Here is a 26,817-nt window from a genome sequence, read left to right as displayed (position 1 = left end):
TTTTAATTTTTTTTTGAGAAAAATGCATGTTTTTAACCGATTTTTCATCAATAACTCGAAAAGTGTAAGTTTTTACAAAAAAGTTATTATTATCAAAATGTAAGCTAATAAAAAATTAAATAAACTCCTTACTACAAAAACCTTTTAATGTTAACTAAAAGTGAGTTATAGGTAATTGAATGTATATTTTTTTCGGCGAGTAAAAAACTCACCGTATAAAAAAAGTATTCAAGCTGAAAAACCGGAAAATTGATGCATTTTATAACATAAACTTATTAAACATTTGTCAAAGTACTTAAAAATATATATTAAATGAGCCCCCGAACATGTTGATAGCGTTAAAATTTATACTCCAAAATTTTTTCAAAATTTATCTTTTAAAATTTTTTCCAAAAAATGTTATTGTTTTTTATTTAATAACTCCGTTCGTGTTTACGATATTTTAAATTGTTTATAATTCGACAACGATTAACTTTAGAGAAAAATTACAAAAGAGCTTTTTGTTCCGAACGATCCAAAGAACCTAAAATAAAGTCTACCCGGGCCGAAAAAATTGATTTTAATAATTTGTTTAAATTTTTTTTAATAAATGTTACAATAACTCCGAAGTTATGGCTTTAGGTATAGGGAATATAATATTATAAATAATCAGTATTTATTAAGGACTTCAAAACATAAAAAATATCCAGTATATTATATTTATTTAAAATAAGAAAGTTCATTTGATTTCTAGAAAAACGGAAGATCTGACAACAATGTTATTACCACTATAATATCGGCCGAAGTAAAAAACCCTTACCCACCAAAATCTATAAAAATCGTGCAAGCCGTTTCCGAGATAATTGAGGGTTTCCATACATAAAACTCACTCTGTAAATGGATTTGCCTCCACCATATGTACATACCAGATAAGACATTTTGCGGTGTTTAACACTCCTTGGCAGTTCTCTATCTTTTTTGACCCTCATTCGTACCTCCTTATTAGTTTTTCTTGCTGTGCAAATTATTTTCAGCATCCCTTATGAATCCTCACTATGAAAAAATACTCAATTTTAATATTGTATTCCCTGCAATCAAAGTTTTAAAGTTAGATTTTTTTTTTGTTTTAGGATTCGTCCATGCAGCCAGAAACGAAGTAAGTATTGTCTATTCAGGTGTTTTTTTTTTTAATTTTGAATAATAGCTGGATACATGAGAAGAATAGCTGGAGTTACGAAGTTTGACAGATTTAGAAATGAAGGTATAAGGAGAGAGCTGGAACAAAAACCGATAATGAGACAAATCGAAAACAAACAATTGAGCTGGTTTGGGCACATACAACGAATGGAGCCAAATAAACTAACAAAGAAGGTAACTGAAGCCAAAATGGGAAACAAAAGAAAAAGAGGAAGACCGAGGAAGACATGGATGAACCAGATCCAGGATATAGGGGAAAGGCGACTCATGAGTATGAGAGATATGAAGAACCTGGCCACCAATAGCAGCGCATGTAAGAAATTGATACGAGGCAGAGCCCGACATCCGACGCCCTGAATGGCACTAAGGATTATGAGAAAGAAGAAGAAGAAGTTTTTAATTTTTAGTGCAAAGTTATATCGGCCTGATTGACCAACTTGTTATCATTATGACAAATATTTTTTGAACGTATGTTTTTTGTAGATTAATTAAAATAAGCATTTTGAGATTAGGTCATTGGTCACACTTTTCTCGCCCAGGGATCGTTCTAAGATTTATTTTTAAACAAATACTAGGTAGACCGTAGTAAGATAGGTATAAAAACAAAAGAAAAGACATTTTTAAGGTTACAAGCCTAAACTACACTTGAGTGCAAAAAAATCGACTGAAAAGTAAAATAAGTTATATTTTTTGTCTATTCACGCACATTGTAAATTTACAAGTAAAATATTGTGAACAGAAGTAATTTTTATTGCAATGGCACAAAAATATTTATAAAATTAGTAACTAAAGAACATAAGAAAGATACCTTAATATTGTATGTATGTAAGAAAACATGTTAAGTCATTATGTAATGAATATAAAAGTAAATTAACATGAAAGAATTGATTAAATCAAAATTAATACTGAGTATTGCCTTCTCTGCGTTGTATTACACTTTCCATCCGACCTTATTACGTTTCTTACTGCTTCCTGAAGAATTGCTTTCCACTCTTCATTTAATACAGTTTTTAGCTCCGCCACTGTCACTGGTGTTGGATTACGGATCCGACCTCTACGTTTGGGCTGATCCCATAGGTGCTCGATGGGATTCATATCCGGACTTAATGAAGGTCAGTTCATTGTTGTTATATTGGTGTTGGCCAGGTAATCTTTCGTAATTCGCGATGTGATGGTATAAAGATATACCATCCCAAAACATACACGAACCATCTCCATAGCTCACTGTTTTGACATTGGAGCAGTGCGCAAATCGTTTTCCGGGCTTCCGATAGAAGTGTCGTCTTTGTTTATTGCTGTACAAGCACATTTAACTCTCATCAGAAAATAAAACTCTGCATCATTTGCCAAGGTCCCACCCAAGTGTTTTTCGAGCTTGTTTCTGACGTGTCAGCTCGTCTGGGAGTCAAAGTGGCTTGTCCTAACTATCCACTGAGTAACGGTGACACATCCAACATTCCTCAAGGATTATTGCAGCTCAACTCCTGTCACGTGCCGATTCCTCAAGATACTCAGTACAATAAATCCCTCTCTGTCATTATACGTCGCCGACCATATCCGGTCTTCGACTGTAGTTGTTTTTTTTTTGAGTAGGCTATGATTTACTCGTTTGGCGTTTGGTAGTAAATATTAGTAATGTTGCGAAAATGCGAAAATCCCTTGAAAGCAAAAAAATAACGAATACGAATATTAAGGCCCCGTCTCACCATCAAATAATTGACAGTTCTTTGATCAAACTTGACAGTTAGTGACACAAAGTGAAAGTTAGTGACGTCACATCCTGAACATCTGATTCAAGGCATAATTCAAGGTCAGTTTGCTCAAACTCGACAAATGACAATCAGCTGTTAGACATAACATGATGGAATTTTAATTTTTAGTAAATAAATTAATATTCAAACAAATGAGAAGCGTTGAAAAGTCCTATTTTATGAACAATAATATTATTATATTACTGATTCTGATTACTACAACACCTAGAGTGACTCACAGCTTAAATTCTGAAATGATGCAGTCACTAGCTCAATATTGATTAGAAAATAATTACATACTGATACTGAAAGTAAGTTACTATACATCTTCTAACATAGCACAAGCTATATGTTTTGGGTTTTTAATGTACCATACTTAAATACCTTGAATTATTTTATGTATGATTTTGATATCAGCTAAAATGATAAAGCAAACTTTTAAATAAGAATGAGAAAATAAACACAAGGCAGTGAACTATGATTGCTAATATTTTATACATCCTTCTTTATTATCAGTTACAGTTGGGGTACTATTTATGTTATTTTTTAATGTCACAAATTTTCAATAACATTCAAATCTGGTGACTGGGCTGGTGTTTTAATGACATTTCAGCACTTATAAAGCAACCAAATATGAACCCGATATAACATAACATATCGATACATTTTTGGCAAAGTAATGTAAGTGACATTTTATGTTTTTCCATTAAACTAAAGCTATTATTGTTTAGAAGGTACTGCCAAAGTGTAATAAGCCTAGAATTAATTCAAACATAATATGTCTAGGCTTACAACACTCCGGCAGTACCTTCTAAACAATAAGAGCGTTTGTTTAATGGAAAAACATGATTCGCCAAAAATGTCACTTACGTTACTTTGCCAAAAATGTATCGATATATGTTTTGAAAATCCACAAGGAAGAACTTCCTGTAGTTGGCTGTATACCATTAATTACAAGTGAAATTTAATAAAAAATTTTCTTCTTGGTAAATGGTATATTAGTTTAAAAAGCCCTAAAGGGCTACAAACATGTGAACAAAACATTTTCGCTCTGTAACAAGAGCATCATCAGTGTTACAAGAACATGGTGAGCCAACCAAAAAAAAAAAAATACAAAGGTCAAAGCCCTTTAAAAAGGAGACAAAAGTCCTATATAAATAACTACATTTGAAAAATCCAAAGGATGGATAGAAATTCCTAAGGATACAGCCCTAAAGCAACATATGACTCCCACACGTTGTAAGTGGGTCAAAAGGTAATTAGGTCATTATGTTATATTGTTGCCTGCCACCTCTTAACTATGCTGATGATGCTCTTGTTACAGAGCGAAAACGTTTTGTTCACATGTTTGTAGCCCTTTAGGGCTTTTTAAACTAATATACCTTTTACCAAGAAGAAAATTTTTTATTAAATTTCACATATATGTTTTGGATCAATGTCCTGATAAAATGGGTAATTATCATCGATACGTAATTTTTGAGCACTAGCAGTGAGACGATGTGTTAGTATATCCAAATATATGTATTGGTTCATATTACTGTTAATAAAATGCATGTTACGTACTCCTGCAGACAACATACACCCCCACATCATCACTCCACCTCCTACGTGCTTTCATTTTTTTTAGTTTTAGTTCTTTAGTCTATCGGACCCAAACAAGTTTATTTTCATCAGCAAATATTACTGAATTCCAAAAGTTACAATCTTTGTTAATATGCTCCCTAGTGAACACAAATAATGTAATATGCCCATTTCTTTGGCTGATAGAAGATTTATTTCTTGCAGTTCATGTAGATTATTCTTTTGTAATATCCTAAATAATTAAATTTATTTCAAAGGTTTATTAATATTTATGTATGGTATACTTGAAACCCAAAACAGCTTATGCTATTTTAAAAGACTTATACTAACTTACTTTCAGTATGTAATTTTTTTCTAATACATATTGAGCAACTGACACAAGCTAGTTTTTTAGAGCTTTTCATTCACAGTCATTTGTTTCGAGCGTCTGTCATATGTTGAATAATCCCTGTATATTAATATTATACAACATATGACAGAAGCTCGAAACAAATGACAATTGATGAAAAGCCCTATTGAGTAGTGACTGCATCATTTAAGCTGTGAGACACTGTATATCAGTGGTGGCTTCGCTACATATTAAAATTGTTTTGTTGATCTTTCCTTCCTTGATTTCCTTCTTTGCTTTCTTTAGCGTGCATACTAAACAAGTTATTTATGTACAGCAGCTTTTGTAGCCAATGGTTACTCTTGTTTGTTTTCTAGATTTTTTCTCATCAGGACTTCTGATTGCTTTTTGGTTTGTTACTTTCTACCTTCTACAATTCAGAGACAGAGTTTGGGGCTTATTATTCGTCCAAGTGTTGGAATGCTTGTGGGTTTTGATATATATGTACCAACTACCTACTAGGTTTAGGTTGAAAGGCTAAGGATTTGGTTGTGATAAATATTGTGGGATAATTGATTGCATTTGTGTGGATAAACCTGGCATCTGTTGATTTTGATCTTGGTAGTCCATCTTGAGCTGTGCCATTAGCACTAGGAAATAACTTTGTTGATATGGCATATATCATTTACTTGATATCCAGTTTAAAAATACAGCACACCATTTTTAAATCCCTTTTTAACATCACTGCACTAGTAGTAGGATTGTTTCTGGTTTGTTAGTCGAAATAAAACACTTGTTTTATTTATTTTGGCCACTCATAATATTAATAAAACTAATTATATTAATTATCAGTGTAATAATAATTGTAAATCTTCAAATATACAATAAGGTTTAACTAAAAACGCACTAAAATAATTTACATTTTAAACTTATTCACAGCCGAATGTTGCTAACTGCACCAATAGCTATTAAAAAATCTGAAATTCAAATCTGATATATTTGGATCATTTCTTCTTATATCTGCAATAAGAAATTGACCATCTGCATAATATAATACAGCAAAAAGTAATGGCTGTCAGTTCCTTTATAATTTCTATAGTATCCCTTCTGAGAGGTTGAAAGTTCACCATGTTTCCATCCATAGCTTCTAGACAATGTGAAAACTGCCATTTGCTATTAAATTTATTGCTAATTTAGAAAAATTATATGCAATTGTCGTGGAAAAGCTTACCCTTTTTAATGTGAGCCCTGTGCCTACATAGCGTAAAGCAACAATTAATCTGTAAAGAACAATATTGTTTAAATATAAATACATAGGTTAATTTAATTGATTAACTACTGTTAATTCAATCTTTGATTCGTACCTGTTCGCACTGTTGATGCTTTCACTCATAGATGTATTTTTCCCAATGTCTTCTTGTACACAATTTAGTTTTTATTAGGGCTTTCATTTCATGGAAAAAGTCCAGCTAGCCTACATTCTTTCTTTTCTATTTTTTCTGCCTGATATGCTCGAACAGTGGTAATAGGTGCCCTACTTAGTACTTGACAACAAAGTAAAGTCACAACTCCCTTCAGCACTCCTCACTCCAGCCTTTTCATTTCATTTTCAATTTTCATTGTGGATTAGATTAAGTTCAAACAAGTTAGACAACTCTTAATACAGAAAATTTGATCAAACTAGACTGATCGTGAGAACACCGATTTTTAGAATTTCAACAAACTGCAATTGTGACGTCACTTTGACGTACTTCCTCTCGTACGTCAAGTTTGCTCAAACTGTTTGATCAAATTATTTGATAGTGAGACGCGGCCTTTACTTTAGATCGTAGGTATAACTGGATTTCAGAAAAAGTATTATTGAAAATTTGGCAAATCGAAACATTAGCAAATGGCATTACTTTCCTACACAGTTTAACCAATAAAAATTAAATTTTCCATTAACTTACGGCACCGAGTCTTATGGTATGTTATCGTGAAAAAATGTTTATATGAGTAGTCGTTATTCTTTGATTTGTTCTACGCTGTATAAAAAATATATCTTTTATTCATTCAATTCACTGTGAGAAAACCCATCCGCTATAGCAACTAATTGTTCATCACATTTACTGCCACCAATAAATTATCTTTCCCTTCTCATCAAAAGGTCGTAAGGTCTTTCAAAACATCTTGTACGCATTCCTACGTGTCTAAAAACCTATTAACTTTTCTCTGACTGGTTAACTGATGATGGTCTATCAAAGCGCCGGGATTAAAACGAAAGCCGATATGGCCTAACGCACTAAAGAGACCGCACCATGTCAGTCAGCAATCATTATAGTGGTTATGGTGCATCACAACAAAAAGTTAAATGGGAATAAAAGTTGTCAAAGATACGCCCATCACTTCGTAGAAGACATATGATGATTTAATAGTTTATATTGATTTAGAAACGTTGTCAGAAATTACAACCACTAATATGTTTTCAAAAAATTAATGATAACTTCAATAAAGATATCTCTGTTAGCTCGAAATCTGCAACTCTATGAGCTGTATTTGTTTGTATTTGCCCTTTTAGCAGGCCTCGAATTAATCTTTCCAACCTGCTTTTTTTGCTGCATCGTCCCTGAGGATTTGACCTTCAATAGTTTTTAGTCCAGAATTTGAAATCAGGAGATGAGTTAGGCAGTGATATATTATGTCCATTACTCCTCCATTACTATTTAATGTACATAGTGAAGCCAAGAATCCAATCAGCAAATCGCTGTATATTCGCACTGGATAAGCTTATAGATGCTTTGAGATGTGGTCGTATCGTAGAATGCTCAGAATATCTTGGGTTCAACGCAGTTCAAACAGAGAAGTCTTAAACAGAGTAGGTCAAGGCGAAGGTGACTTAATGAAGATGATAAAAAAGAGAAAACTTGAATATCTGGGGCATATAATGAGAGGTAGCAGATACAGGATGCTGCAGTTAATACTCAATGGAAAGATCGACGGAAAAAGAGGAATTGGTCGAAAGAAATATTCATGGCTCCGAAACCTTCGTCAATGGACTGGCTTATCAGCAGATCAATTGTTACATGCCGCACAAGATCGAGAACGATATCGGCAAATTGTTATGGAAGCTACCCACGCCTAAAAATTTGGGCACGGTACTTAAAGAAGAAGAAGCTTATAAAATCAAAAAATCTTACAAGAAGTTCCAAGATTAAAATCTATAAATCCATCGTCAGACCTGTACTAACATATGGTTGCGAAACGTGGACCATGACCAAATCAAACGAAGAAAAGCTCAGACGTTTTGAACGAAAAATTTTCGGACCTCACCACGACATTAACACAAACCAGAATAGGATCAGAACCAACTTCAAATTAAAAGAACTCTACAATGACACCGATATTGTCCAAGAAATTAAATCACAGCGACTAAGATGGCAAGCCACGTGCACAGACTTCATAACGAGAGACATGTAAGACTGGTATGGGAGGAGATTCCTACAGGCAAAAGACAACTCAGACTTCCCAGAATGCGATGGAGAGATAACATCCAAGCAGATCTCCGAAAAATGAACATTCCATTTGACCCTAGGTTGATGGAAGACCCAACAAATTGGAAGAAAGTTGTACAGTCAGCCAGGACCCACCCAGGGTTGTAGCGCTACGTGATGATGATGAATGGGAACCTGAATTTCAGAAAAAAATGATCAAACAGTAGAAATACCAGAGTGTAAATAGCAAGAAATGCGTTTGTATAAAATGAAAACAATTCTTTGCAACAAAGAATTTAGATTAGAACTGAGAGTAAGAGCTTTGAGATGCTACGTGATCTCGATACTGCAATATGGATCTGAAAGTTGGACAATGAAGCAAGAACACATAAATAAGCTACAGTCATTTGAAATGTGGTGTTACAGAAGGATGCTTAGAATAGCATGGCCACAGGAGAATACGAATACTGAAGTATTACGAGAAATGGGCAAAGAATGCGAAATAATAAACACAATAAAAATAAGAAAGTTACAATATCTGGGACACGTAATGACGGGACTAATATGATATGAAATGCTAAGACTAATAATACAGGGAAAGATAAGAGGCGGAAGGAGTATAGGAAGAAGGAGAGTATCATCGCTAAAGAATTTAAGGAACTGGTTTAAATGCAGTTCTACAGAACTCTTCAAAGCAGCGGTAGATAGAGTAAAGATAGTGATGATGATATCCAACCTCCGATTGGGAGGCGGCACTTAAAGAAGAAGAAGTTCTAAAAAGATTAGTGCGTGGTTTATATCCCTCTCTGAGTTGTTTCAGTAATTTATATGCCCCTCTAGTGTCGCCTTGGTGGAAATCTTTCTCCATTTTTAATATTTAGTCGTTTTTATATGCCCTCTTCTTTCTTCTGAATATGCTGTCTGCGTGTCTGCTTCTCTTCGTTACTCTTGATATTTTTCGCGCATTTGTCGTGTTCTTAATTTAGTATATCTACTGCACGTATAGTTCATTTCTTTTGTTGTGTACATTCTTCATCAAACCAAGGCTCTTTGATGTTTTTCTTTAATTCCTGTCATAGGTCTGGATCCTGCGTATGAAAAAAAAGTTGATTAATAGCAAGCTGAAAATTTGTTAATAGCTTAAGGGTGTCTAGAGATAAACTTTGATATATGGGAACACTGGAACAGGGGAAGTTTTAATTTATTTTGGGAACGGCACATTTATTTTGTCCGACAGAACAGACTTAAACTCTCCGAACAGAGATTAAACTCTCATGCAAAAATTAGACTGCTATTTATCACCTGTCACAATTCCTGTCATCTGACAAATTCTACATGTTCCACTCATTAAAACGCCCATTTGGTGATAAATAGCAGTCTGATTTTTGCATGAGAGTTTAATATTTGTTCGGAGAGTTTAAGTCTGTTCTGTCGGACAAAATACATGTGCCGTTTTCGTGGTCTGACCGTTCCAAATTTTTAACCTGTTCCACAATTAAAACTTCCCCTGTTCCAGTGTTCCCATATATCAAAGTTTGTCCGACTAGACACCCTTAAGCTATTAACAAATTTTCAGCTTGCTATTATTCAACTTTTTTTTCATACGTGGGATCCAGACCTATCACTATTTTAGCCATTTCTCATGTTATCTTAATAGCCCGGGAGGTAGTGTCAAATTTAACCGGAGCATTTTAGCATGGCTGTTTTCTTTTTATTTAGTTAGGTGTTTGAAAGCTTATTAACAAATGATGTGTCAGCTGGCCCAAAACCGGGAATTTTAGCCAAGAAAAGGTAAAATGTGAAACTTGATGGAAAAACGCTATGACTTATATGTCATATATTTATCACCGTGACTTACGTGTATAATAGCCAAGGATACCTAGCTCCTAGTTACTGGCTGTCACCCAGGGCCTGTTTTACCACTAGGCCAGTGAGGCACCTGCCTCGGGCCCGCATTTTAATGGGGCCCGGAAAGATCATCAAACAATTTTTATTGCAATAAAACAAGATAAATTTTCAAATTTGTCAACTGTGGTCTTAGAACCACATGAGCCACACTTTAAAAATCTTTCTACGTATCATCCACAGTAGAATCAGAGATAAATGTGAAGAAGACCAGGATGAAACACAATTTGGCTTCAGAAATGGACTGGGAACCCGGGTCGCACTCTTTGCACTAAATGTATTATTGCAGAAATACCGAGATCAAAGGAAAGACGTATTTGCTGTATTTATTGACTATGAGAAGGTCTTTGATCGAGTACAACATCACAAATTAATTAAAATATTAAAGGATTAAGGAGTTGATAGTCAAGATGTACGAATCATAAAAAAATTATACTGGCGTCAAACAGCGACCGCTTGCATATAAAGAAAATTAACAAAAATATGCAAAATACAAAGAGGTGTCAGACAGGGTTGTATACTGTACCCACTGTTATTCAATTTATATTCAGATAGAATATTTAAAGAAGCGCTCCATATTTTGGAATGGGGTGTGAAAGTTAATGGAATTCTGATAAATACAATCAGATATGCAGAAGATACAGTTATTTTAAGTGATGATATGAATACATTACAACACCTTTTAAATGCCATTGACACAGTGGGAAGAGAGTTTGGCCTAAACATAAATTGTTCAAAAACAAAATACATGGTATTTAGCCGTTTGGCCCATCAATATTCACAGTTATATGTTGATGGTCATATAATTCAAAGAGTACCCAGTTTTAAATACCTTGATTGTCATATTACTAAACAACTAGATCCAGATAAAGAGATAAAATGTAGAATCGAGATAGCCCGCACAACATTTTAAAAAATGAGGTCATTCTTCTGTAATGATAACTTGCAACTTAAACTTCGAAAGCTCATGATTAAATGTTACATTTGGTCAGTCCTCTTGTATGGTGTCGAAGCATGGACATTAAAAATATCGACCATTAATCGTTTGGAGGCCTTTGAAATGTGGCTGCACAGAGTACACTGAAAATACCATGGACAGCTACTCTGACAAGTGTGGCAGTCCTTAAGAGAGCAAATGCTGCCCGCGAGCTGCTTGATAACATCAAATATAGAAAGATGGCCTATTTTGGACACGTAGTAAGGGGAGACCGGTATAATATTCTTCAACTTATTATGATGGGTAAAATCGAAGGACGCAGAGGAATTGGTAGAAAGCAGGCATCTTGGTTGAAGAATATCCGGGAGTGGACAGGAATAAAGAAAGCAGAACAACTATTTAGAATAGCTCCAGACAGAGACAGTTTCGCCATGTTAATCGTCAACGTCAAGAATACTTAATAGGGCACGTTAAGAAGAAGGTCTTAGAACAATTAAAAAATTTGATATCAATATTAACTAATTAACTTAATTAATATTATTATTAAATTATATTTAGGGGCCCGAAAATTATGTAGTGCCTCGGGCCTGATTTTAAGTAAAATAGATTCTGCTGTCACCCAGACGATTCGGGTTCAAATCATGGCCCTGAAAATCTTTTTGTTTTTAAAATTGACATTTTGATTTGAAAAATAATAATTTTTTGATAATACCACGTTTTTGTTATTTATACGACACAATATAAAGAAGTCTTTTATAGAATCGTAAACTTTGCATTTGATCATATACAGGGTGTTTCATTAATAATTGTCCATATAGTAACTAGAGAAACCTTAGCACAAAATACGAAGATTTAACCTAAAACACTTAAATAAAATGTGGTTCCTTACTGAGTTACAGGGTGTTTTATCTAAAAATTTAAAAACTATTTTTACTCAGCATTTTAAAACTATTCGACGTATCCTTTTCATACTTGGCAGAAAGTATAGGTACTGTACAAGATACTAAATTATGTTAAACAAGCGTTTATGGCTATTACTAGAGGCGTACGACGGGGGAAAGTGAATGGTTGACCCTTTCCAAATTCTACGCCAATGGCGAAATTGCTATCTTAGTTCAATTTTTGGATTCTCAACTACTTTCTATGAAAATAATATACTCTTCATACGTAGCGATAAAGTCATCAGTTTTCGAGATATTTGAAGTTAAAAATGAAACGACACGGTTATTTTGATCAGTGTATTGTGTCGCTTCATTTTTAATTTCAAATATCTCGAAAACTAATCATTTTATCGTTACGAATGAACAGTATATTATTTACATAAAAACTATTGCAAAATAAAAAATTACACTAAAATAACAATTTCGTCAGTGGCGTAGAATTTGGGAAGGGTCAACCAGCCACTATCCCCTGTCGTACGCCTCTGGTAGTAGTTAGAAACGTTTATTTATCTTAATTTAGTAGAGTGTATAGTACCTACACTTCCTGCCAAGTATGATAAGGATACGCCAAATAGTTTTAAAGTACTGGGTACAAATAATTTTTAAATTTTAATCATATGAATCATATCATAAATGAATCAAAATAACTGTGCCGTTTCATATTTAACTTCCAATATCTCGAAAACTAATGACTTTACCAATGAAGAGTATATTATTTACGTAGAAAGTATTGTAGAATCTAAAAATGGTACTAAAATGGTAATTCCTCCAGTGGCGTAGAATTTGAGAAGGGTCAACCATTCATCATCCCCTGTGGTACGCCTCTGGTAGTAACTAGAAACGTTTGTTTATCATAATTTAGTAGAGTGTCTAGTAGTCGCACTTTCTGCCATGTATGAAAAGGATACGTCGAACAGTTTTAAAATGCTGAGCAAAAATAGTTTTTAAATTTTTAGATAAAACACCCTGTAACTCAGTAAGGAACCACATTTTATTTAAGTGTTTTAGGTTATATCTTCTTATTTTATGATAAGGTTTCTCCAGTTACTATATGGACAATTATTTATGAAACACCCTGTATATTCAGCTGACGCTTTTACAATCTAAAATTCATAAATTAATGATTTATACTTTTTAATCTTTGTCAAACTACATAGTTCAAAAATATTTTTTTATTATTAACTAGCTGACCCGGCAAACTTCGTACCGCCTTAGAACTAAAAAATAATGTTTAAAAGTTATGTAAATACCTAAAAATTACCAGAAAGCCAAAAAATACTCAAAAATTTTGCGTATATGTACTTTTTTTCTAATAAATAATATTGTTTTTGTGCTGTCTGCGTAAATAATGATTACTTAGATTGGTCGTATTAACTCAGATACCTTCCCGGGTTCATGTACAACAACTTTGCTTGAGGTCATCATATGATAAAATGCACAGTTTACGATTCGATAAGCGGCATACAGACAAACATTCATTTTTATATATACCGGATGTCCACTTATATTTTCCCCCATTTTAACTGCCTATAACTTCTAAACGGTTTAAGATAGAAATATGCGGTTTTAGATGAAATGTTTTATTTGAGTAAAAGTTTTGTCTGAATGGATTGAATTTTTTATATCGCTTTCAAATACGAAAAGAAAAATGGCGGATTTTTGAATAAAACGTTGTGGACTTTTTTTAATGGAACACCCAGTATATTTTTTTGTAAATTGAAAGAAAGGTGAGTCACTTATCCAGCGATATAAAGTTTTTCAAAATCGGTTGTCAAATCACTGAGTAATTAATTTTTAAAATGAGCGGTGCAACGTGGGTATCGCATACCTAAATAACATAACTAAGCAAAATGATATTATGTTATGTGATTTCCACATTGCATCTTTCATTTTAAAAATTATTTGCTCAGTCATTTGACAACCGATTTTAAAAAATTTAATATCGCTGGATAGGTAAATGACCGTTTTTTCAAGCTACAAAAAAATATACTGGGTGTTTCAATAAAAAAAGTCAACAACGTTTTTTTTTTCCAAAAATCCGCCATTTTTTATTTAAAAGCGACATAAAAAATGGTCATTTACCTAAACACTTGAAAAAACAGTCATTTCCCTATCCACCACAAGGTAGCGTTCTTGGACCAATACTATACCTTTTGTACACATCTGACATTCCGGAGAGGGAAAACATCCAACTGGCCACATTTGCTGATGATACAGCAGTCATGACAATAGGAGCAACTATAGAGGAATCTACGATTAACTTACAAAATGCAATTAATGGTATAGAAGGCTGGTCCAAAAAATGGCGTATAAAGTTTAATGAACAGAAGTCAGTTCATATTAACTTCACTAACAAGAAAATCAATAATCTTCCAATTATCCTAAACAACAACGTTGTTCCTAATAAAAAAACAGCGAAATACCTGGGTTTAAATCTCGACGTCAAACTAAAATGGAAGGAGCACGTTAAAAAGAAAACTGAACAGATGAAGATAAAGTACAAAAATATGTATTGGCTAATAGGTAGGTACTCTCAACTTTCCATCCAGAACAAAGTACTAATTTACAAACAGATATTGAAACCGGTGTGGACCTATAGCCTACAATTATGGGGCTGTACCAAAAAAAGTAATTACCGAAATTTAGAAACGCTCCAGAACCGAATATTAAGGAATATTGTATGTGCTCCTTGGTATGTTCGGAACGACGATTTGCGTAGAGATCTTAAAATCGAATCTATTCCAAATGAAATCAAGAAAGTCGCCAGGAGACATGAAGACAGGCTCCATAAGCATCCCAACCATGAAGCACTTCAGCTTCTTGTCAACGAACCCCAGATGCGAAGGCTCAAGAGGACTAAACCGTTCGAGCTCGTGTAATGTGTGAAGTTGTGCCGGGCTTAGTTAGTGTTGTGCATTGTATTGTAGCCACAACAAATACGTGAGCAATTAGTGAAAAGCAGAGTCAGTGCTGTGCTGTGTAGCCACAACAAAGAAGTGGACATTTCATGTAAAAAAAAAGCTAGGATGGACCAGGTGACATCTAGTTTACAAACATTTTTTAGGGAAATTAGGTTAAAGAAAAAATACTGATTAATCTTGTAGATTAGGTGTATTTATATTGTTTAAATAAAAAAAAAAAAAATTTCCCTATCCAACGATATAAATTTTTTTAAAATCGGTGGTCAAATGACTGAGCAATTAATTTTTAAAATGAGGGATGCAATGTGAAATCACATAACATAATATCAATTTGCTTAGTTATGTTATTTAGATATGTGATATCCACGTTGCACCTCTCATTTTAAAAATTAATTACTCAGCGATTTGACAACCGATTTTGAAAAACGATTTATATCGATGGATAGGTGAATGACCTTTCTTTCAATTTACAAAAAAATATACTGGGTGTTCCATTCCAAAAAACGTCAACAACGTTTTTTTCAAAAATCCGCCATTTTTATTTTCGTATTTGAAAGCGATATAAAAAATTCAGTCCATTTAGACAAAACTTTTACTAAAATAAAACATTTCATCGAAAACCGCATATTTCTATATTGAGCCGTTTAGAAGTTATAGGCAGTTAAAATGGGGGAAAATATAAGTAGACACCCGGTATTATAGAGAACCAGGAAATATTTAGATTAATAAGGGGTTGGTGATAGAAAAGTGAAAAATTAGGGTAAAAAAAAAAATTAAAAATAACGTTGGGGGCAACTCCCTTTTTCACTTAGATTGGTCGTACTAACTAAAGAAGCTTTAGGGGATTATGTACAACAACTTTGTTTATTAAGGAGGTCAATCATAATAATATTATGATATTATCATATTATGATCAAATGCATAGTTTACGATTCTATAAAAAACATACAGACTTTTTTATATTGTTCTAAATAATAAAAACGTGGTATTATCAAAAAATAATTATTTTTCAAATCAAAATGTCAATTTAAAAAAAAAAAGATTTTTAGGGCCTGGATTTGAACCCGAGTCGTCTGGGTGAAAGCCAGTAGCTAGGTATTCTTGGCTATTATAAACGTAAGTCACGGAGATAATAAATATTTCACATATAAGTTGTAGCGTTTTTCCATCAAGTTTCACATTTTACCTTTTCTTGGTTAAAATCCCCGGTTTTGGGCCAGCTGACACATCATTTGTTAATAAGCTTTGGAACACCTAACTAAATAAAAAGAAAACAGTCATGCTAAAATGCTCCGATTAAATTTGACACTACCTCCCGGGCTATAATCTTATTCAATTCTTCTTGTTTTGTTTCCTCCCTCTGTTCTAGGAGTTGTCTATTCAATTATTCTGCTCGCAATCGCATTTCTATTTCTAGATCTTTCTGTTTGTGTTTGTTCTTCTCCTGTCTGTTTTAATACTTCACTTGATTGTAGATGATATATCTGCATAAAAAATTCAAATTCCAACAAAAAGAGGAATATTAATGAAACTTGGCTATGGGCCTAAAGGCAAGAGCTCATATGAATATACAAAAAAAGAAGGAGGGTAGAAAAGTTGCTAGGTAACTAAATTCAATTTTTTGTTTAAAACATTTTCAACTTGCAAATAGTAACCGATATTTTACTGTACACGTTTGCAGAATAAGCAAAACTTGTGAAAACTGTGAATTTATTGATAAGTTTTCAGCTTTATTCAATTTAATTCAGTTGCTGTAATATGAAGTGTTGCTTCATTATAATCTGCTGTTTGTTATTTGCTGTAGGACTATCTGCGGTGATAGAAAATCAAACAAACAACCCAGCTTCTTTACCAAATTCCTTTTTTGATATTGTAAAAGAAATTCCCAGGGAAAAGGTTACCGAGATCGCTAAGGACCATCTCCAAAATGACGAAGGTTTCAAGTCTGCTATCAAATACATGAAAAGTGCTGAATGGAAAAAGCTGATAGAGACAATAAAGGTAAAACCAGAATGGGTAAATCTTAAGGCTTTTATGACTTCTTTTGGTGTCCCAATAGACACAATAATCAAGTGCGCTGAAAAATTTGTACAAAATGTGACCATTACAGACGTACCTGAAGATACTCCCAGAAACTTAACATCTTTTATTCGTGACGTTGAAAAAGTCATTCAACCTGCCGCCATTTTGATCAAAATAACCAAACTACAAAAGAATCCTCAGATGGCGGGACTAATTCAACAAATAAAGACTCCTGAAACGAAGGCCAAGTTTGATGAAGTCCTTCATATTCCAGAGATTCAAACGGTTTTGGATGAGTTGAAGAAGATGGGGCTATGTTTGTACAACCTGATTTCGCTGATGTACTACTTTTTTGGTTGGGGAGAGTTTAAGCAATAATTTTTAAGTATACATTTTTGTTAAACTGTTTGATTTCATGTTCTATTTAAATTTGTTATGCATGCTTTAGATTATAAACATGTTTATAATAAAGTTTTTGATACATGTTGATTTTTATTTTAGAAGAAGACCAAATTCCTCAATGTGAAGACGACAATCATATTGGAAAAATCCATAATCCAGACCCTTTGAAAAGAGGATTCCCTTCAAATTGCAGTCTAAATACGAGAACTGGCCAAGTACCTAAGAGGTGGAGGTCAAGAAACTAAAGGAAGAAGAAGAATGTGATGAGTAGCCTGAAAGAGAGGATATAGGCCCCGATGAAACTTGGCTGTGGGCCTAAAGGCAAGAGCTCATATGAATATACAAAAGAAGAAGAATCATAGAAAGATTGCTAGGTAACTAAGTTCAATATTTTGTTGAAAACATTTTCAACTTGCAAATAATACCTAACCGATATTTTACTGTACACGTTTGCAGAACAAGCAAAAGTTGTGAAAACTGTGAATGTGTTGATAAAAGTTTTCAGTTTTAGTCAATTTGATTCAGTTCCTGTAACATGAAGTGTTGCTTCATTATAATCTGCTGTTTATTTACTGTAGGACTATCTGCAGTGATAGAGAATCAAACAAATAACCCAAATTCCTTACAAAGATCTGTTTTTGATATTTTGAAAGAGATTCCCAAGGAAAAGATTACCGAAATTGCTAAGGACCATCTCCAAAATGACGACGGTTTCAAGTCTGCTATTAAATACATGAAAAGTGCTGAATGGAGAAAGCTGATAGAAACAATCAAGGTAACGACAAAATGGGTAAATCTTAAAGGTTATATAACTTCTTTTGGTGTCCCAATAGACAGACTAATCAAATGTGCTGAATCATTTGTACAGAATGTTACCATTACAGACGTACCTGAAAATACTCCCAGAAACTTAACATCTTTTCTTCGTGACGTTGAAAAAGTCATTCGACCTGCCGATATTTTGATAAAAATAACCCAACTACAAAAGAATCCCCAGATAGCGCAACTAATGCAACAACTAAAATCTCCTGAAACGAAGGCTAAATTTGATGAAGCCCTTCATATTCCAGAGATTCGAACGGTTTTGGATGAGTTAAAGAAGATGGGACTGTCTTTGTTGTACGACCTCATTTCTGTGATGTACTACTTTTTTGGTTGGGGACAGTTTAAGCTGTAATTTTTAAGTATAGATTTTTGTTAAACTGTTTGATTTCATGTTCTATTTAATTTGTTATGAATGCTTTAGAACATAAACATGTTTATGTCATAATAAAGTTGTTGCTAGATGTTGATTTTGTCTGAGAAGAAGACCAAATACCTCGTAATGTCAACTGAAGTAGCCTGAAAGACTACCGGATTTGCTTTTCTGTTTTATTTCATCCTTTGTAATAAATTTCTAGTACCAACCACAGGCAGTACTTACCGATATAGGTTATAGGTTTGTTATAACAACTATTAAATAAATAAATTAATTTTCCGCCGATAACAACTATTCAATTTGTATCAGCTAACATCATTATACCAACCATATGAACAGGTAGGTTTTATAAAAGGCTATTCAACTTCCGATCACCTGTTAACCACAAAAATAATAATAGAAAAATGTAACGAATACAAGTTTCCAGTTTTTATAGCATTTGTAGACTACGAAAAAGCTTTTGACACTATAGAACACACGGCCGTAATAAACGCAATGCAAAATTGTAGAATAGACAGCAGATATATTAACTTAATAAAAGAAACTATGAACCAAGCTACAGCTACATACTACCTAAATGAAAATGAATACACGAACCCTGTACCATTAAACAGGGGAGTCAAATAGGGAGGCACTCGATCACCCAAACTGTTCACCTTAGTTTTGGAGAACGTGTTTAAACTAAATTGGAAATATAAGGGAATAAACATCAATGGCCGCTACCTAAGTAATCTACGATTTTCTGATAACATAATCCTGATAGCTACTGACCTACAGGAACTGCAAACCATGCTTTCAGAACTACACACAGAATCTTCTAAAATAGGACTGAAAATGAATTTAAACAAAACAAAAGTCATGCACTCCGAAGAAACCGTGGTAATAATAAACGACAAAGTTATAGAAAAAGTTGAAGAATATAATATATACCTAGGACAAAAAATGATACTAAATAGGGAAATTCAAACGGAAGAAATAAAAAGAAGAAGAAAGTTAGCATGGGCAGCATTCGGCAAACTGAACTATATACTCAGAAATTAGCAAATTCAACTATATCTTAGATCTAAAGTTTTTGATGCATGCATTATTCCGATATTAACATATGGGGCACAAACATGGACAATCACAAAAAAGAATATGAATATACTCACAGTCACTCAACACGCGATGGAAAGAGCAATGCTTGGCATATCACTTAAGGACAGGAAAACAAACACATGGATAAGACAGAAAACCAAAGTCACCGATGTGGTACAAAAATCATTAAAATTGAACAAATGGCATAGAACAATTCTAACCTGGAGACCAACACAAAAGACCCAGAGACAGACCTCCTATGAGATGGACAGATGATCTGAAACGAACTGTCGGGAAAAATTGGCTACAAGTAGCGTACAACAAAACACAATGGACAGGAAGACTTGAAGAGGCTTATGTTCAGATGTGGACGTGAATGGCTAGTCGAAGAAGAAGAAGAAAACATCACAGCTCCTTATGAGCCAATGCTGCTTCAGAACAATCCTCCATTCACCCCTGTCTCTGGCATGTCTTCTCCATGCTCTTAACTCCAATAGATTTTAAATCGTCCTCTAAGTTGTCTTGATATTTATCTCCATCTTCCTCTGGCTCATTGTCCAATCGGCCCTCTTCGTCAAAGACTTATGTGACTTGCACTCTCGCCTGATTTCATGACCTGTCCATCTAAAGCATGCGACCTTATAGTATAGTAATGGTATAATTAGACCCAAATCCTGACATCCAGTCCAAAGTAAAAGTTATCCTCTAACACCAAACTGTTCTATATGGTCCACATATAGTTAGTAAAAAGTTACACAATTTCGAGCGTAAGGTTTGGGGATGAATGGGGGGAAAAGCCTGTCAATTAGTAGTTTTTTACGTTTTTCGCAAATATTTCGAAAACAAAACGGTTTAGCGTGAAGAAGGTTCTATACAAAAACGTTCTACGTCGAATTAAAAACAAAAAAGACCATATAATTGTTCTAAAATCAACTGTTCCGGAGTTACGGAGGTTTTAAAAGTGAAGGGTTTCCATATTGTTTATATTTTTGGGTAAATTATAATATTATTACTAAGGAAACTAATTTTCTTTAACAGGATTGTATTTTGTAAAGGTAATTTGCTGTTTCAGTGGCCTGTGGTATGTTAGTGATAAGCCCTTGAAGGAACGTCAACCTCACCACCTTCTCAAGGGGCGTTACTTTTTAAGGGAAAGAGGCTTCCACAGACCTAGGCCGTATACTGTGGTACGGAGAAACCCACTCTGAACTTTCTGTGAACAATTTCGCTACTTGCCAACAGTAAATTCCAACAAATAATTTTAAATACCCAAAATATTTCTTCATAATAATTATAATGCGATGAGTTCCACGTAAGTTTATTCATCAGTTCAAGTAATTCATCAGTTTCAGTTCTCTTCAAATACAACATCGGCCTTTTTTACAATCTTCGTCTATGATGGTTATGTTAATATTATCACATCTTAGGCCTGAGAAATTGCTGCACATGCTTGATCAGTTTAGACCACTCTTTCTACACTCACTAATTTGTCTAATTACATATTCAAGAACAAGATTAAAAAGCGTTGGAGCCAATCCGTCGCCTTGTTTCAGTCCTTGCGTTATAGTAAACGCATCAGTGATCTGTCCTTGAATACATACCTGTGCTTCTGTTTCTGTCATTGTCATTTGCACTAGTCGTATTAATTTTGATGATATGCCAAATTCTTCCAATATATTAGGTAGAATTGTTCTATCTACTGAATCATAGGCTTGTTTAAAATCTACAAAGAGATTGTAAACGTCCATGTCATATTCCCATGCTTTGGCAAGTATTTGTTTAACTGTAAATAGTTGGTCAATGGTAGATCTATTTTGCCTAAACCCTGCTTGATATTCCCCGATGATTTTTTCCATGAGAGGTTGAAGTCTTCGATTAAGGATGTTTGTGAATATTTTGTATCCCGAAGTGGGGGGATAGGGCAGATAATTTTAGCAAATAATGTATAGGCTGCTTTGCAATAGCCTTCAAATAAGACTGGTAGCGAAAACAATCTAGATCTTCCATGTTCCTGGCACCAAACATCGCATGAAGGAAATGGTTTCCGGCGTCAGCTAATGCACTTGGGTCAGCTTCCAATCGTTGAAGACTAGAAGTTTTCTACGAAGGGCGTCGTCGTTGGCTTGAAATGTCTTATACGGTGTAATTTTCATCTTTTTGTAGATAGCTGATACCATGTCACATCCTGTAAAGACGTATATTGCGAGGAGTACATCCTTCATATTCCCAATGCCTCGCTGAAAGCCAGCAATAGAGTAGACATTTTCCTGCTGATTGCCTTTCTTTGGTATCACTATTTTCAATTTCTTCTCTGATGATGCGTGTCATCACCAATAACACAAGATTCAACGTCTTTTCTAGCTTCATCAATAGCTGTTAAAACTATTAATAAGTCAGCATCACCCGATGCTTGATAACTCTGCAACCACATCTTTCCAAGTGCACTGTAATAAGTGAAAGTTTGTTGTTAGCGTTAGCTTAAAATTGACTGGTTTATATTTACATGGATTGACTTCAACTTTTACTTCAATGCTTGAACGTGCTCTGCGTAGATGTTCTTCATCTTTTGTATTTCCTTGCTGGTATGCATCAAATGCAACATGATAACCCTCTGTTTTGCATTGTATTGGACTGTGTGCATCTTGTGCTCTCTATTGGACAATAATAAGCACAATATGGATGTTTAATAATAGTTACATATTTTCCTAACTATTGCGGAAGGTGATACTTTCCCGCACGCGACTGCCGTTGACCCGAACGACGCGATAGCGGAGTTCTGCGGAGGATGAGTTATGCGCAGGATGAGCGATCTGCTATTACAGCATTTCTTAGGAGTCGATTACATATTAGGTTTCTTCTGAATTGTTGGAGCTCTTATTCTTTTTAGTTTTAGTTTGAATCGAGCAGATAGCAAATTATGGTTAGTTGCTACTGCTACGTCTGCACTTGGATATATTTTTGCAGATATAATACTGTTTTTAAACCCTGTATTAATGATAATGTAGTCAATTTGCTCACTATCTTTCCCTCTTGATCAGCTGGAAATTCCCAGGTATATAGTCGTCTTTTAGGTTGCTGAAACAAAATATTTACTATAATGTTGTATCTATATTCTTGGCAGAGCTGTATTAATCTGTGTATTTCGTTCCCTTCTTCAAGTCCATATTCTCCGGTTGTATCTTGTGTGACTTCGACACCAACTTTAGAGTTGAAGTCTCCCATAATAATAGTAGCTTCATGTTTTTTTGTGCTCCGGAGAATTTTTTTAATTAGGCTGTAGAATTGCTCAATTTCTTTATCTGGTTTGTCAGCTGTTGTTACATAGACTTGTATTATACAGTGCTAGTCAAAGGTCCGTACCCCCCCCTCGTATCTTTTGAACGGTTATACCTATAATAGTGAAATTTGGAGGGAGGAAATAAACGGACGTAAGCTTCTTAACTAGTCATGACAAGTGACGTAATAGTGACAGATGACTTTACAGCGCCACTGTGACAGATAATTTTAAATGGGACCTTATGGCAAGTGATACCTCGTTTGAAAGGTATTGAAAATACCTATTCAGTCATACTAATTTTGTTTAAGCTTAAGCTAATTTTGATGAATAAATGAAATAAATATAAAATTGTAGTTTCGCATTTAATTAATAAAAATCCAAAATTCCGCCTATGATCATTTGTCAAGAAGGTTGACGTTGACGTAAAAACTGCCAGAGAATTTAAATACGTCCCCCAATATTCCCCTGGTTACTTGGTAAATCAAGGCAACATTTTTAAGTTTTCATTTCAGTTTTGCAGCATTGCTTACAGCAAGACGAGCTGCAATATAATCAAATGTACTGGCAGATGCACAAGTATGCAAGCCAAGAAAGAGAGTAAGAAGAAGAAGAAGAAGAATTGAAATACGTCAACTTTTTTGACAAAAAAACCATAGGCAGACATTTGAATTTTTATTAATTAAATGCGAAATTACAATATTATATTTATTTAATTTATTCACCAAAATCAAAACTCAAAAAAATTAGTATGACCGAATAGGTATTTTGAGTACCTTTCAAACGAGGTATCACTTGCCATAAGGTCCCATTTAAAATTATCTGTCACAGTGGCGCTGTGAAGTCATCTGTCATAATTACGTCACCTGTCATGACTAGTTAAGAAGCTTACGTCCGTTTATTTCCTCCCTCCAAATTTCACTATTATAGGTATAACCGTTCAATAGATACGAGGGGGGGGGGTACGGACTTTTGACTAGCACTGTATTAATATTCAGTAATTTATTTTGTAGTTGTATGATCATGATGTGACCATTGAAAGAAACGAAATTGGAGTCGATCACAGACTAATAGTCTACAGATAAGTTTTCTTACCACAAGGCATCGACTTGTTGAGCTTGTTTCACCCTGTATACATTATGATAAGTCTTTAAGACGATTGTATCTAACCTCGTTCATTAGCGTTTTAAAGCATAGCCAACACATTCTTTTTAATTATTCGTCCTATATACAGTAATTATATAAGAATGGTGATTCGTTACAGAAGTGATTTTAACAGTGGTTAATGAGGATGATCCGTTAACTTTTAACGTTTTGTGGACGTAATTGCGCTCATTAGATCAAAGAAAGGTGCTTATGCACTTTTAGCTAACGTTTAATATCGACAATTGGTGGATGCCCTAAAAACAGTTTTAGTCCATTCACTCACGGTAAAATACTGCAAAACCTCAAAATTTTAAAGAACCGCTTACATTGACATCAAAGGACCTCGCATCACTCCTTATGGAAAAGTAGTCCCGGTCAAATTTAACGAAACTTTGGTCAATGATAGTCCTCAGTGAGTAGATTAAAACAGTCCATGGCACCTAGGTCTGAAAAACTATTATTCTCGAGCTACAGCCATCTGAAGTTCTTAAATTCAGGTACTCGGTTTACCTTAAGTGCACTAATTCACGGCCAAGTGAAAGAAAATATCTATTACTGAAAGAAGACTTATCCTTATGCATATTTGCGTGTTGCATATGAATTCGTGGTCATAAACAGATGCATCGTATTTTAATCTTCAGAAAACCTCCGAAAAGTACTCAGAAAACTGAAGAAGTGCGATAGAAAATGTGTTGCTAGAGTGACATAACAATTAACATGTTTTCATGAATGCTTCACCCTTATCCAATACCAGCATAGATGCAGTTCCACCTTATTTTTAGAAAACTACTGAACAATGGCGGATTTAGGGGGATAGGGGAATTCCCCCATAGCACGGTCCAGAATTAAAGAAAAAAATGTTCAAACATGATTATTACACGTTGAAATAAATATGTTAGCTTACATGCAATTTACTACAGGCAGCCAAATTCAACCCAATTAACTCGATAGTAGGAAAAGAAAGGGAATGTATTGCAGATGTTATTACATAATATGTCTTTTATGTAGTTTGGGTTTATCTAATTTATATATTTTGGGGTTGGTGTTTTATTGGAAGCCGCTCCCCTCTCCAAAGGCAAATGTTCCGTCACTGCTACTGAAGTATCCTGATAGGTCGTTAGTTAACAGGACATATGATGGATCTAACGGAAATCAGCAAAATGTTAACGTACAGATAGTCGGAGATGACATAAACCCTATTTTTCCATAGAAGATTGTAATTCATATTTCGCGTTTACGTACTACCATGTATGTACTTTGTTTTTTCTTTTCGTATTGAGATCAAGTCCATTTTCTCTATAGACAAGGCGAAAACGGCGGGTTCTTTGGGAAAAATATTCCCATGAGATTTTTTTGCATAATTACATTCGTAGACATCCCAGAATAAGATTTAAGAAGTCGCCCACGTGAAAAGTGGGCCAAATTTTTTTTTCAATTTTTTTTTATTCAAATTGCAAAAATCAATATTTTTGGCCCGGACAATTTTTTTGTAGGTTTTTTGGACCATTCTGGATAAAAAAGGTCTCTTATAATTGTTCTCTAAAGTTGATCGTTTTCGAGTTATAAGCAATTTAAAATTAAAAAAAAAACGAAAAATGGCGATTTTCAAGGCTTAGTAACTCGGTTAAAAGTTATTATTATGAAAGTCAGAAAGTGACTAAATCAAAGTTTAATGCCCCCCCTACAAGATCCCGAAGAAATTTTTGTCATTATTTTATTACTAAGCTGTTATTTTTAAGTACTAATATTGAGCGCCATGCAGGTGGTAGGCGTCCGTAAATGTGAGTGCAAGGAAGATGCACAATTTAATTGCCGGAGTGGCATCTCTCTCGCACTCAGCATTTACGGGCGGCTACCACGTGCATGTCGCTCAATATTATTACTTAAAAATAACAGCTTAGTAATAAAATAATGACAAAAATTTCTTCGGGATCTTGTAGGGGGGTCATTAAACTTTGATTTAGTCACTTTCTGACTTTCATAATAATAACTTTTAACCGAGTTATTAAGCCTGGAAAATCGCCATTTTTCGTTTTTTCAATTTTAAATTGCTTATAACTCGAAAACGATCAACTTTAGAGAAAAATTATAAGAGACCTTTTTTATCCAGAATGCTCCAAAAAATTTTCCGGGAGAAAAATGTTGATTCTAGCAATTTGATTTAAAAAAAAATGTTAAAAAAAATTTGGCCCACTTTTCATGTGGGCGACTTCTTGAACCTTATTCTGGGATGTCTCACGAATGTAATTATGCAAAAAAATCTCATGGGAATATTTTTCCCAACGAACCCGCCGTTTTTGCCTTGTCTACTACTCATATCTGATAAGCTGGAGATTATTTTTTGTAAAAACTACTGCTTCGTCGGCATATGTAATGATTGTTAGAGCCACTCTCTTCTTCATGCTTGAAAACGTGAGATGTCTTGTTCTGCTTTAGCAGCACTTATTGTGATTGTTCCTCAATTTACTGAAGGCGCAGCAGTGGCGGAACATTTGCCTTAGGAGAGGGGGCGATCTCCAATAAAACACCAACCGCTAAATACATAAAATAGATAAACCCAAACTACAAGACATAGAGAATAACATGTGCAATAAGTTCCCTTAATTTTCGTAATTGTCGACTTAATTGGGTTGAATTTGTCTGTCTGTAGTAAGTTTCATGTAAGCTAATATATTTTTTATGTTTCAA

At 34.2% G+C, this 26,817-nt stretch overlaps 3 protein-coding genes across 10 annotated transcripts in view; 2 read left to right on the top strand and 1 right to left on the bottom strand.

Moving 5' to 3' along the window:
• The window catches only part of LOC114338523 (titin), a 751,244-nt gene that overhangs the window by 394,861 nt on the left and 329,566 nt on the right, over positions 1 to 26,817 (bottom strand). The gene's annotated exons all lie outside the window — the stretch shown is intronic.
• On the top strand, positions 16,635 to 17,515 carry LOC126892916 (uncharacterized). The gene has a single exon (XM_050662831.1). It carries the CDS (start codon positions 16,769 to 16,771, stop codon positions 17,408 to 17,410), a length of 642 nt encoding a protein of 213 aa, XP_050518788.1. The 5' UTR covers positions 16,635 to 16,768; the 3' UTR covers positions 17,411 to 17,515.
• On the top strand, positions 17,830 to 18,720 carry LOC126892917 (uncharacterized). The gene has a single exon (XM_050662833.1). The coding sequence runs from the start codon at positions 17,970 to 17,972 to the stop codon at positions 18,609 to 18,611; it is 642 nt and encodes a 213-aa protein (XP_050518790.1). The 5' UTR covers positions 17,830 to 17,969; the 3' UTR covers positions 18,612 to 18,720.

This window comes from Diabrotica virgifera, chromosome 9 (assembly GCF_917563875.1).
Source record: "Diabrotica virgifera virgifera chromosome 9, PGI_DIABVI_V3a".
Classification (NCBI taxonomy): domain Eukaryota; kingdom Metazoa; phylum Arthropoda; class Insecta; order Coleoptera; family Chrysomelidae; genus Diabrotica; species Diabrotica virgifera.
The sequence above is the reverse complement of the archived record's forward strand: the minus strand, read 5'-3'. Positions and strand labels throughout refer to the sequence as shown.